This window comes from Stegodyphus dumicola, chromosome X2 (genome assembly GCF_044657685.1).
Source record: "Stegodyphus dumicola isolate Sdum_Otavi_A_Nest chromosome X2, ASM4465768v1".
Lineage (NCBI taxonomy): Eukaryota > Metazoa > Arthropoda > Arachnida > Araneae > Eresidae > Stegodyphus > Stegodyphus dumicola.
Window position 1 is genome coordinate 100,953,505 of NC_140781.1, and position 15,242 is coordinate 100,968,746.

The following is a 15,242-nucleotide window of genomic DNA, read 5'->3' on the forward strand; positions in this document are numbered from 1 at the left end:
GACAGTGGATCGATGAGAAGTTTTATAATTCGGGACATTTCAGAAAAGTGTAAGTTACCTGTTATTCGAAAGGACACTTTGTCCGTATTTGCCTTTGGGGTTAACCAGGCAACAGAACAAACTTACAATGTTGTGAAAGTCAAACTCGAAAACAAAAGTGAACCATCCCTAAATATAGAAATTGAAGCTTTAGAATCTAACCAAATATGTGCAACTAATTCACCTTTCCCTGATATCCCAGTTTCTAAAATTAACAAAGAGTTAATAGGATTGCAGTTAGCTGATTCTTGTGAATTCAGTGACAAAAACATTGCGGTTTTGATCGGAGCAGATTACTATCATGAAGTAATAACTGGTAGACCTTAAACGTTTTAAAAATAAACTTAATAGCTTCCGAAACAATATTTGGATGGTGCCTTCAAGGTCGGGCTGATTCTAACGGTGAATTGTTAAACATGGACATTATTGTTGACGACAAATTGGTCTCAACACAGTTAAAGTAGTTTTGGGAATTAGAAACATTGGGAATTGAACAAGGGAAGGAAATTAGTAGACTAGATAATGACATTTTAGAGAATTTTAACAGAACTATCAAATTTAAAGAAAAGCGATATGAGGTTAAACTCCCTTGGAATGAAAATTCGTCTGAATTAAAAATGAATTACATAAATGCAGAAGTTCGCTTTAATAAACTGGTTAAAAGGTTGAGAAATGGTCCACTGCTTCATCAGCAGTACCACTCAGTTATAGAACAGCATTTAAAAATGGGTATAGCTGAGGAAATTGATCCAAGTTCTGAAGAAACAGGAAGAATTTATTACATGCCTCACCAGCCAGTTATTCGACCTGACAAACCTGTGAGAGTTGTATTTGATGCATCCAGCCATTCGAAAAACGAATATTCTTTAAACGATTGTCTCTATTCCGGTCCTAATTTAAATCCATCATTGTTAGAGATATTAATACAATTTCGAACACATAGCATAGCATTTACTGCTGACATTGAACAAGCCTTTATCCAGATTTCTCTGTCACCTGAAGATAGGGATGCTGTAAGATTTTTGTGGGCAAATAACCTTACAGATAAGGATGGGAAACCTAACACGAAAATACTTAGGATGACTCGCGTTTTGTTTGGACTACATCCAGCTCATTTTTGCTTGCCGCTTCTATCAAACATCATGTAAATACTTTTAATGAAACAAATCAGAAAGCAGTTAAACTATTGAACGAATGTTTATACGTACATGATTTAATAATAGGTGGAGATGAAGACAAAAACTAAGCTAAACTCATATATGAAGATATTAGATATATATTGAAGGCTGCTGGTTTCAACATGCGAAAATGGAAAACAAATTGTGGAAATCTGCAGGAAGTTCTTGAAGAATACGAAAGTGGTGAAATCCAGAAAGTTCTAGAACAGAAGGTGTTGGGATATAAATGGAATTACTAGGAAGACCTTCTGAAGATAGAATCACAAAATCTAACTAGATAAGCTCAAGGGAAAACAAAGCTAATGACAAAAGGAGAAGTTCTTAAAACCATTGGAAAGCTTTACGATCCCATTGGATTTATAAGTACCTTCACTATTAGGGCAAAAATACTAATGCAGGAAATTTGGCAACTTGGCGTAGATTGGGCTAATCCGTTACCATTGAACTTTGAAAACAGAATGAAAAAATGGACTAATGAACTGTCAGCGATTCAGGATGTAAAAACATTCCACGACATTACTTCCGAAAGACTAACAAGTCTAAATGGAGATATTCAAATGCATTGCTTTACCGACACAAGTCAGGAGGTATATGGAGCTGTGATATACCTGTGATATGTCATGACGGACAGTGAAATAGGAAGTAGTTTTGTCATTTCCAAAACCAGAGTAGCTCCACTGAAGAAGCTGCCCCTTCCAAGATTAGAGCTGATGGGGGCGCTCATTGGAGCAAGATTAGCCTCAAATGTGAAAGAACAATTAGAGAAAAGACTCCAGATTAATGTATATTTTTGGTCAGACTCTTCTGTTATGTTACATTGGATAAGGGGCGATTTCAATAAATGGAAGCCAGTCATCCAACATCGAGTAATGGAAATACAAGAGAAAACATCACCTGAGTCCTGGAATTATAGCCCTGGAGATGAAAATCCGGCTAATATGCTAACCAGAGGAACGAAGACAAATTCCACGAAAGAAATAATGTTGTCTGAACTACGAAATAGTGACATGGAGTGGCAAGGACCGAAATGGCTATTACAGAGCATCAATTCGTGGCCTAAACTTGCAGAATCAGTAAGAGATTTCAAAGATAATGAAGAGCTTGAACTTCAAAGGGGCGCTGTAGTGAACTCAACAGTCACAGGTGAAAATTCCATTGAGAACGAATTCATTAAAAGGTATTCGTCATGTAGCAAATTGATTAGAACTGCTGCATGTTGTTTAAGGTTTGCGAACAACTGTAGAACCAATCCACCATTAAGAAAAGAAAGTTTTTTGAGTGCTTCTGAACTACAGAATGCAACAAAGGTGTTAGTCAAATGTGTACAGCATTCTGAATTTCAACCTGAAATTAAGTGCGTGCAGTCAAAATGATCAGTTCCAAGTAATAGTAAGATTTTATCCTTAAATGTATTTCTTGATGAAGGTGAACTTTTACGAGTTGGTGGGAGACTACGTTTCTCCAATATTTCAGACCAGAAACATCAACTTCTTTTACCCAAAGGACATCATTTCACTGAATTACTCATAGATTATTATCACAAAAAATCTCTTCATTCGGGTGTTCAAACAACACTTTCTCTTATTAGACAATTATACTGGTTACTTTCCAGACAAAACAGAGTTAGACGCTTTATAAATAAATGCATGACGTGCTTTCGGACAAGGAACCAAACCTTAAACCAAATGATGGGGGGCTAATATAAAATCAATGAAGAGAAATTTGACAAAGGTCGTGAAAACGATAATTTTAAACTTTGAATACATTAATTGCACAAATAGAAGCTTGCTTGAACTCTCGACCTCTATCACCTATTTCGGCTGATCCAACAGATCTTCAGCCTTTGACTCCAGGTCATTTCCTAATAGGAGCTCCACTTTTGTCGATACCAGAACCGAATGATTCTGTATATTCTTTGACCTTGTCTTCTAGATGGATCTTAATTCAAAAACTTAGAGCTAATTTCTGGAACCACTGGAGCGTGGAATATCTTAATCATTTGCAGAACCGTTCGAAATGGAATCAAGTTAAATCCAATCTCAAGGCAGGACAACCAGTCTTGTTAAAGGATAAAAACAAGACACCCATGAAATGGACACTAGGTCGCATTGAGGAGATCTTTCCTGGTCCAGATGGACTAGTACGAGTCGTAGACGTCAGAACTTCAAATGGAATCTTTCGTCGAGCCGTCTCCAATATTAGTCCACTCCCATTTCCAAATGATGTTGGACAATCGTCCAACGGGGGCCGGGATGTTCCGGTTTGACTAGAAGCTTTCACTCTGCCGATGTTCCGGTTTGATTAGAAACAAACTTTTCTCTGCCTCAGAATGGCAACAGTGAGAACTTGACTTTCAATTTGTTATGACGCAGCTCGAACGCTGCTCATGAGATGTAACATTAGATTCGATTCTAGATTAGATTAATTTGCTTAGTATTTAATAAATCCCTTTAAAATTAGATTGAGTATTTGATCATAGAATTATAACTGAACCACCGTTTGCAGAAATTTACAGTCCATTATCACCTCTTTTCCATACTTAACCCTTTGACTGCAAGTCTTTTTTTTTTTTTTTTTTAATTTTGATTATAATCATGGGAAAATAGTATTTTTAGGTAGATTCAAAATGTAAAAGAATATGAAAAGAAAGTAAAGCAATTAATATAAAAGTAGCCAGTTGTACATTATGTGGGAGATGTGTTTATCACGTTTGACACAAGATAGCATATATTTGGTGTATTGTAATATGACAATAAAGAACTTAAATAACTATATTGCATATGATATGTTTTAATCCAAGCTTCCATGCTTAAAATCATATTTCAGTCCTTGCAGCGTGTTCTCCTCTCTTTTCTTTTCTCGTAATTTGTATGTATTTCAGAGCTACATACTGCTGATCTTTGTCATGGTTCCTGTTCCGGTTTGACTAGAAACTTTCACTCTGCTGATGTTCCGGTTTGATTAGAAACAAACTTTTCTCTGCCTCAGAATGGCAACAGTGAGAACTTGACTTTCGATTTGTTATGACGCAGCTCGAACGCTGTTCATGAGATGTAACATTAGATTAGATTAATTTGCTTAGTATTTAATAAATCCCTTTAAAACTAGATTGAGTATTTGATCATAGAATTATAATTGAACCACCGCTTTCAGAAATTTAGATGTGGCATTTAGATACGTCATTAGATTTCATAGTTAGATGCATAGGCAGAGCCATTTGTTGATTCGATTAGTGTACATTAGTGCGTACATAAACATTTTATGGTGCTACATGCCGGGAAGCTGGCTAATGTTCGAAAATATGAATTTTTAAGTATGGATTAGCACGGTGTGAAGTGTGCGAAACCTGCAAACTGGTAGGATAAGTTTTCTATTTTAAAGTAATTATGGAAGATCCTGTCGCTAAGCTTAAATCAAAACACAAAGTATTAAGGACCGCAGTGTCCAAGGTACTGAAGAAAATTGAGACAGAACTAAGCAAAGATGATGTTAGCATAAACGTAATAGAAGAAACTTTAGACATATTAAACGAAAAAGCAAAAACTCTGAGTGATTTAAACACTCAAATAGAAAGGAATTTGAAGGTTGCAGATGATGAATTTGAACTTGAAGTTTCATCTGCTCTAGAATATGAAGAAAAAATCCAACTGTTGCAATTTAGAGCAAGGAAAAAATTGAGAGAATTACACAAACTCGAACATTCGGATAAGGAAAGTATGAACATTCCTAGTGAAACCACTATAGGTGTTAGTCAAATGTGTACAGCATTCTGAATTTCAACCTGAAATTAAGTGCGTGCAGTCAAAATGATCAGTTCCAAGTAATAGTAAGATTTTATCCTTAAATGTATTTCTTGATGAAGGTGAACTTTTACGAGTTGGTGGGAGACTACGTTTCTCCAATATTTCAGACCAGAAACATCAACTTCTTTTACCCAAAGGACATCATTTCACTGAATTACTCATAGATTATTATCACAAAAAATCTCTTCATTCGGGTGTTCAAACAAACTTTTCTCTGCCTCAGAATGGCAACAGTGAGAACTTGACTTTCAATTTGTTATGACGCAGCTCGAACGCTGCTCATGAGATGTAACATTAGATTCGATTCTAGATTAGATTAATTTGCTTAGTATTTAATAAATCCCTTTAAAATTAGATTGAGTATTTGATCATAGAATTATAACTGAACCACCGTTTGCAGAAATTTAGATGTGGCATTTAGATACGTCGTTAGATTTCATAGTTAGATACATAGGCAGCACCATTCATTGATTCGATTAGTGTACATTAGTGCATACATAAACAATTCCTTTATGTTGGATTTGGGGTAATATGTGAGGTAAAATGCTGAGCTGCTAATTGCATATTTCTTTAAACTTGTTGAATGTTTCATGCTTTTGACTGTAGATATCTTTTAAAAAGTTTGTTTTTTAATATTTTCCTGTAACTTTTTTAAACACAATATATTGAGTAAATTTCAACAGATATTGAAACTTTAATATTTTCTTTGTTGTTTGGGGATGCTTTCATAATGATACTATTCCTGGTCAGCTCAGTTAAACCTCCCATCATGTGATTGTATTCAACGATCACCTGAAGCTTTACTACTGCTATACAGTTTTTCAGTTTTGCACTGCATGAAGATGGATTTACTCACTGTACTCAATACACAAAAGGTTTTCGTATTTTGTCATTTTAGAATCATTACATTGCCTCTTTTAGAAGCGTTTATTACTCCTTTTTTTAAATTTTGGGCTTCTGAATTTGCATGGGAAATCCTCTCTATTAGTCATAAATTTCCATATATATTTTTTATGTGTAAGTAAATAATCAGCAAGGTGTGGAGAAAGTTGTTGACAGTAACACCTTTTTCAAATGAAATATTCATCAGGGACAAAACAGTTTCAATCGCTACTCTATAATATATATTCCAGGAACTCTTCCCAACATAAAGTAGAAAATACCAAATGTAACTTAATGCTGATAAAATGCTTGATTTTATGGCAAATTCAGACTTTTTCATGGGAATGTATTGCTTCCTATTGAGTCTTCCTTTGAGTAATAATAAGCTTCAGTCTTTACTTATATTTTTATCTGAAGCAAATGCAGTTTCAAATTTTATCTATAAATATGCAATTATTTCATGTAATTTACATAATTTTGCCACCCAAATGGAATATGGTTAGTGACTCCAATTGCATTACTGAAGGGCCCAGGTTTAATCCCGAAGAAATTATAAATGTAAATTGTCTCTCTTTCATACGAGGTAACGCCTAACTGCCTGTTAGGTGCCTCCAGAATAAACTGATTAGCCTCAGAAGTCGCATAATGTCTGCAAAGGCTTGATTGGCATATTTATTTGTTTCATTTACGAGAATCCCAATCAAATCATCATTAACAAGAAAAATGTCTTTGGTGTATTTTCTTCTGTATTTATTCAATTTCATAATATATCAAACATTTTGACATTTTTCAAATTCATGCAATATTTAACAGGATTCATATATTCATGCAATATTCAACAACAGTCGAGCAATATATATAAATTGCTCAACTACTGTTGAAAAATTAACATGAAATCCTGCAGTTCACTACCCTTTCAAAGCCCACATATCCACAAGTTTCATACAATATGAATGTTTGGTGTAATTCTGTGCAGATATCTGTTGCTACTCTCGTGTAACATTTCACCTTCCTGCAAAATGAATTCGACAGGCCTAGCAATCTGCCAACAACTATGTGCAGACAAGAATAACATGTTGTAATGAACAGGGAAAACATTTCCACTGTTGCCATACAGTGCAAATCTTATTACATGCAAACAATCTTATTAAATATCACGACAGCAGAACATGAGCTACAACTGCTTCTGATTATGCACATCAAGCAATTTTTAATGATTCAAAAGCACTTGGTGTTGTTTCTGAATGTTTGCTCATAGTAAATTATTAAGTGGCACATCCTTTATACAGTACAAAGTTTTTAATTTGGACTCGTCGGGAATTCGGCGATTCTGGATTAGGGGTTTTTCCGGATTATAGATCATCAATCTGATAAGATGATAAGATGGCAAAATCTGATAAGATGGCATGCAGAAATTATAAAATTAAAAATATGAAATCGTAATTTATGAAATAAAGAGCAATTATGATCTAAAGGGTATCAAAATTTACAAAAAAAAAGAGCTTTATATTTATTTGTTTACTTTATTAAACATTTCTTTCAATGTAAGTTGTTTAAGTTGCTTCGTTTGATGTGCTAATACTTTCTCTTTAATTCTATAAACATACATAATTTCTTGTTCAGTCACAAACTTCCGCTGTTCAAATCCTGTAATTGCTGTGCCAAGAATACTGAGTAACTTATCAATTGAAATTTTTTCATTTTCACTAACCTCTCTGTCATTTTCTTCGTGTTTTTATCCATTTTTTGTAGCAATTGCACTTTTTGTTTGATGGACATCGAAACATGCTTTCGCTTTGTAGATCTTTTGGCAGCTCCAGAATCGGAAACTCTTTTTTACATAATCAAAAGTTCAAGCTTACGTTTTATAAAATTGCTCTAACAGTCTGCAAAAATTAATAAGCCGGATCCAATTAGAAGATTAACCTTCTAAAACCAGGCCAAAATTCTCATAATATAGCCTTCAGACCAGCGCGATCCGAAACAGTTTTGCCCCCCTCTTTGACATTTTCCTAATGAGAAAAGTCGTTAGTCCCCCTCCATGGATGAAGTAAAATTTACATGTTTGTCGGACGCTCACGTCCCATAGTAGAGGGGTTGCTAGATTTGCAATTTTTTCGATGATTATTTTGCTTTCATTTAAATGAAGTTCTAAATAAATATGCAGTACTGGATGCATATCCAGTGCACAATTTATTTAGAGCAAAATGTATGCAATGTTTATGTTTCACTCACTATTTCTAATCAATCTCGTAAATAATTTGTGAATTTTTTAACTTTGTTTTCACTCTTCATTTATATTCGCGTATTGTCGTATTAGAAATTAGAAAGCAAGAACAAAATATAGTAAATACGGACTAGATTTGTAAGTCTGCAGGCTGGAATGTGATTTTTAATAACATATTTTCATTAATAAAATAATGGTAATGACTAATTTAATGAAATAATAATAATAATATTTATTACCATTAGATGATTAGAATGAGATTCAATACAATTAGATTTTGAGATGAACTTACAGCAATAATAAAGCTTTACATAACAATAACAGAGATTTAAATTTGCTTTTTTCGATAATTTTGTTATTATAATATAAAAATCAAAATCCGAGATACATTGGTTGCGTTTAATCATTTAACTTTAACAAATATTACATTGGACTATCAGGCAAAGAAGGTATATCTTTAACGAGAATTATTCTTTGTAAAATTGGCTTTTGTTTATGTTAGCAGAGAAAAAAATCCGTGACCTATACATGCAATCATCGAAAGAATTTTGAGAACAGTTTTAAATGTTCATGAAGAATTAATTATACATCAATTTCTTTTCAAAGATAGAAATTTCATCTAAAACCATCGTTATATCCAAAGGTTGAAGTCTATTTCATTTTCAACGAATATTCTATTTGCACATAATATATTTTCTAATTTATTTTAGAAAGAGTAATCTTTCACGTTTTCAAAAGAATAAGGACATACTGGGTGATGACACAATGTAGTAAATCTTTTTTCATATTTCTTCCAGTAATGAAAACGATTACCCTGGAATATTTTCAAAGCAAAATTAAGAAAACCGTTTACGCCAAATTTTGCATAAACTATCTTCTCGTGTATTTTTTTATTTAAAGTGTGGAATTTTCTCTTTGAAAATATAAAAAATCATGAACGGAGCAAAATTAATTCATGAGAAATAACTTTGAAATGCAATAATTCCATCGTAATATGAAATAGTGGAGAAAAGTTCAATACAGTTTATTTATTCACAAATAATCTCCCTCATATGCGTAATTTATGTACTGTCGATTGAGAAATATAGGTTAGTAAATTAAACCGGTTATTTCAATGCTTTTCCTTCATCAATATTTTTACGGGCTCTTCAGTAGAGCGGTAAAGCTGGCTGAACACTTGTAGCTCGCTTGGGTTTGAATCCTGGCTAAATAGTTGGATTCACGGTTTTTGTGTGACGTAAATGCAAGCCAGCTTCTCTTAGAAAGTCCTCCGCGAAGGCATAACTCCCCTTATACAGGTAATTGTTGTGTGCTTTGATGTAATTCAGTAAGCGAACAAAATTAATCCAATCAAACCCGAAGAACGGGTTGATTACATGTGGAGTTTTCAACCAGGAATGTAAATGCGAGCAATTTTCTCTTAAAAAGGTTTACACGAAAGCATCCATCCCCTTAAGCAGATAGCGTTCGCGCGCTTTTCCGTAATCCAATTCTAATTTTCATACATTTAATAGTAAGTTGACATACACCTTATTACAGACAAAATAACAACCTTTTTTAAAGATATTTTATATTAACTTCTCTGAATTCCCTTTATCTCTTGAGGAGTATAAGAATTTCAGCAAATAAAACTGGCCAAAATTTTATACAATGTAACTGATGTTTTGATTCAATTTAGAAGTAACGTGAGCTTTACTGATATTTAAATACTTTTTGGCAGATCTCATCCTAAAAGAGGGTCTAAAGATAAATTGAATTTATTTAATTTACAATCAATGAAAATCATTGAAAGCAATCACTGAATGAATGAAAATCACAAAAACTATTATGCATATAATTGTCTCTTATTTATCACCTGATAAATCAGACAAAATTGCCTACATAATAGAAGCACTTTGAAAGAGTTAACAGTTCTTAGGGGTTTTATGCACTCCACAAAAAAATGTCAAAATAAAATCTTATTATTCATAAGTATGAAAAGGAAGTAAACGTTAAAAGTGGTTTACCTATTTTCTAGAAGGGCATTAAATCTAAAATATTAATCTATTCTTATTTGTTATGATTAAAAAACATTAAATATGGTAAGCTTAAAGAGCGTGCAAAATCGCTGACGTTTTAATCATAGCAAAAGTCAGTACTAAAAAAATTATCATTAAAATTATGAAACTGAGAAAGAGATGGCCTCTATTTGATTTTCAAGTATATTGGCGCGAGACAAAAGCTGAGGTTTTTGCCAAAATGTAGCCAAATTGATAAGAAGAGGGAAATAATGCGTAGCCAGTGGCTACTCTGAGCAGCGACAATGGACCACCCAGAGATCTACAGATAGGCGATTCTCTAAAATGGGGAGGGCATGGATGGTACGACAGTTGTACCAATGCCGGCGTCTGAGAAAGTCATTCTCCTGGTACAACTGCTGTACCAGCCGACTTCTTAAGGTTAAGGAACAACACAATCTGCAACATTAACTGAAATAGATAATTAGATAATTTTAGCCTAGCTTATACCACCCGTTATACATTAAACGTGCATGTGTAAACGTATTATGTGCATGCGCAGAAAGTTTGTAGCTTTGAGTTCCGGATTATGGACGTCTGAATTAAAGACTTTGTACTGTATAGGGTTCTGAATTTTGCTACGTGTATGGCAATTGTATTTTTTGGAACATCTGTGAACGTTGAGAACTGCAGTTGACATGCATTTGAGATGTTCTGCTGTGTATTTTGCATAGTTTCAGCTGTATTTTCTAGCCATTCTATACATGATTACAAGATTTCTAATGTTTGCTCATAGCAGATTATTAAATTAAGTGGCACATCCGTGATATAAGTTTCTGAATTTTGCTAAGTGTATGTCAATTGTATTCATGCCAAGCTTCATGCTTCATTCATGTGCCCGACTGCCAAAATGTTACAGCTTATAACAAATTCTTGAATCTAGCAGCTCTTTTAGTCAATGGTTATGAAAACTGTGTTTAGCAAGTTTACCTGTGTATAAATTTGCTAAGCTTTTCAGATTAAAAATTCTTTCATATTTTTCGGAAAAAAACTTCTGGTTACCAAAAATGTTATAACATTTTTAGTTTTATAAACAGCAGAAGAGTACCTCAGGTAGAGGGTTTGTTCAGTAGCATTTTATTAATTCGTGAAACTTTAATATCTTTTCACTGTTTGTCGTTAAACTTGTACCTTTTTTTTCTTGTACATGCATACTATAAATGGCCTATTATTACTTTTTCTTGAATTATATTTCTTTGACCTGTTTCGGCAGCCTGTAAATTTGGTGTCTTGTTTCAAACATACTTTACTTGCTTAGTATATGTATATTTTACTTTGCTGCTTATATGACTTTTCCATACTAATAAAATTTATCTATCAAAGCAAACAGGAATTAGAAGAGCTATCAGTTACTTGAAGCAAATTCGGCTATGTAAAATAAACCAAGTGTTAGATTATTTTAGTGGTGGTAGAATTTCTCATTTATTTTAAAAATGTGTCTTTTGATATATCCTCTACAGCAGTGATTTCAAACTGAAATTGCATTTGGGTCAAGTGCAATGATATGACAACAGTCGACAGGGTGGTTTTCTTTTTTTACCAAACTGAAAAAAATTGTTTAACTAAATTTTAAACTTTATTTTCTAAATATTTATCACAATATTCATAAATGGTAATAATTATCAAGCAAAGGAAGAAATTCCAATTTCTGTCCTGAAATGTAAAGGTTGGTTGGTATCTGCGAGAAATTTCTACTGATTGAATGTTGTAATTCAAACGCATTGACAACTAAATATTAAATTTTTGAGACTCACATTCATGTCAAATAATTCTAATATACTGAATTAACAATTAAATGACTAACTTAAAGTTAACAAATTATGAAAACTCTCCAAATGGGACCAAACATGAGAATAAATAGTATTGACCTGTTGCCTTTCTTTTACTAACTAATTTTTTTTAATACATATAGAAAAAATTTGTGTATTTGTATGCAAATAATTATAAACTTTATTTTTTACTACAGCTTACAGCATTTGAACTTCAATAAAGTTTGTGGCCTTGTAGAAAAATCACTAGACGTTATCTTCATCATGAATTATAGATGCTAACCGAACAGCCTGATCTCTTTCCTTATTATTGTGGGAAAACAATGCTCTCGTTTTAATGTATTTTCAAACAAAGTGATTATTGGTACTTACATACTGTCGCAACCATGCTCAGACAATCGTTTCAGTCAAGCGATGCCACTATTTTTGTATGTGTTCTATTTTCTTGTATTCCAAGTTCCACTGGTTTTTATACTGAATATTTTTTGTCTTAAACTTAGTTTTAAAATATGAGCTTGTGGAATTTGCCAGTAATGGAAGAAACTACAGTAATATAGAATTTTGCTGAAAATTTTCTAAAGGAAAGAATGAGGAAATGTGTTATCTAGATAGCCGCTGTTGCTGAAGATTGCACAAAGCTGAATCTTCGCAGTTCTCTGATATTTTTTTAATGAAAACAGATTGCTGTGTACTTCAGGAGAAGAGTAACGCAAAAAAAAAAAAAAAAAAAAAAAAAAAAAAAAAAAAAAAATTACAGAAAGATTTGAAGAAGAATGTGTTTTATTTTTTAATGTATGACGTAATCCTTATTTAATAATTCAAATTTCTATTTTAAATTGCTAAGGTATGTTTTCTTTTACAATGTTAATATTGTATACCAAACTTACTATAAATATCAATAGTTTGGGAATCTTTCTAAGAAACACCAACTTACACATGCTAAGTAACTTGTACATTTTCATCGTTAAAAAATCTCCATATTGCACAAGTTTGTTGTGGTGGTACATAAGTACCCGATTATTCTTATTGAAAAATTCATTACTGAATGCATTTATCTCTTGAGAAGTATGAAAAAAAATTAATCAAATCTTTATCTTTAAATACTTAAATTAAAAAGATTTAAATTAAAAGTAAAATTAATTTAATTATCTTAAATTAAAAGATTTAAATCGCAGTTTAAATTAACTAACTCTATTTGTTGATTTTCTGTTCTATTACATTAATTTTTGATGGTAATAAAATTTATGTAAACTCGAATCAAAATCATTAAAATCGCAAACCTTTATTCTTATTCTTGCCTTAACAGGTAGTCTGATAGTACTAATTAATTTACAGGAAATTTATTTGCAGTCCACTTAAATTTGCCTCCTGCATTCATTGCATGTGGGCCTTGAGCCACAAGTTTGAGACCACTGCTCTAGAGTATACCTTCTCTTCTTGGATTAAATTTAACAAAACTTTGTTATGAGCTGTATCAATTAGTAGCTACTGGAAGTTAAACTTGTAGAAAAATTAAGTTGTATGAAATTATACCTTGCATTAAGCATTATGTATAAGTTGCATCATCCAACTTTTTCATTCATATTATTCGCATGCATTAAGGTGCAACTTGGTATATGATTGAGGCAGCTGTTCTGATAATGAAATCATTTGTGTTAAATTCCTGTAACTTCCCTAGCCTGATTATGATTCATAATCAGCTACATCCCTTTTAGAATGCACTTTCTAAACTCGACCTTACAGCTGATCCAGTGTTTAAAACTGTAAGACTAGGTATGCATTTCATTTTTTGCTTCAATTTAACAAACTAGTGTATTTTCAAGTAAAACTAAACAGTTTTAAGGTTATTTCATTATAATGCCCTAAAAAACTAATTATCATTTTAGTCAAAAGATATGTAACATTATCAAAGACATAGCATGTTGCTTCATATTATTGGCTTTGGAGATATGAAAAACCTTTCATCCATATTCTTCATGTTGAATACATAGAATTCTTTTTACCCTTATGTAATCACTCTACATATTTTCCCATATGGTTCTCATTTTCAGGCATGTCATTGGAAGACTTTGTTTCAAATTATTCAGTTTTGTTTTATATGTGCAATTTGGTATTAAATATTTTCTGGTTATGTTTTTTTGGTTTTAGATAGTTAAGATGAGTTGTGCTCAACATTTAAAATGATAAAAATGGAGATTATTTAGTTTTTATGTTTTTGACTGGTCAAACCTGTATATTTTAAATATATATATTATATATCTGTATAGAAATTTAATTGTATGTGCATGAAAGTTTATTGTTAAGGTCAGTGTGAGACATGATATAAAAAAACTTTGGTGCACCAAAATTATCAAATTAAAATTGGAAAATGTTAAAAAACTTAAAAAAATATTTTAATTAAAATTATTTTTCAAATATGCCATGAAACCCGAGAATACTGTTAATATATGTTTAATTAATGTGTGTTCATTTTGTCCTATTTAGGCTTGCTGCTTTGAGGGATTAAATCATGTTCTTTGAAAATTACTTGTTGGAAAGAAATATCGACATGTTTACTTTTTTCAGGGCTTGTTCTTTATGCATATAATTTATGTTGAGTCCCAGAACTTCAGGAGATCTTGAGCCTAAATTGTTTTAAAGCTACTAATTTGTCTTAATGGGTCTGTAATAAATTGTAATAAAGTTGTTTAAAAAATCATACTGCAGCTATTATTATTTTCATATTGATTCTACCTTTTATAAAAGAAATTTTCTACATGTAGAATTCTTGATTGTCTGTATGAAAGTCTCGTGTATTACATTCTTTTATGTTGGTAACAGAATAAATTTTTAGTACTGTTTCTTTGTTGTCGTTTTGTTTAATACTAAACAGAACTGATTTAATTCCTTTCTCTTTATTGACGTGCAGTGTCCAAATTTGTTACTTTTTAAACTGACAGTTCCTTCGTAATTTGCTTTTTTTAACGCATTTAGGTTACACAGATTGTGTAATAAAATGTTATATTACAAGACTGCATTTATATGTAATCTTTCATTCATAAACTGCATTCTAAAGAATTGTGTCATCTTTATTAATTTATTCTGAATGTATGCTGCATAGGATGTTTTTAAAAATAAGATATCTCTAGTTGGAAGACTTCAATGGAAACATGTAATGTTCTTGAAATTTTCTGTATGATGCAGCTGAAAATGCATTTTCCTGGAAAGTTATAATTTATATTATTTAAAATTATATGTGAAAGGCTTAAAAATATTTTATGATGTTATAATATGTGAGTTGGAAATAG

General features: G+C 32.0%; 1 protein-coding gene across 3 annotated transcripts in view; it reads left to right on the plus strand.

The window, feature by feature from the left end:
- Nucleotides 1-14,795, plus strand: part of LOC118199441 (charged multivesicular body protein 1a-like) — a 63,533-nt gene extending 48,738 nt beyond the window's left edge. For all 3 annotated transcript variants that reach the window (XM_085809989.1, XM_085809987.1, XM_085809988.1), the window contains one exon: nucleotides 14,440-14,795. In XM_085809989.1, the coding sequence (XP_085666115.1) occupies nucleotides 14,440-14,461 (22 nt within the window). In that variant the 3' untranslated portion in view covers nucleotides 14,462-14,795. The remainder of the gene's footprint in view (nucleotides 1-14,439) is intronic.
- Nucleotides 14,796-15,242: the final 447 nt, after the last annotated feature.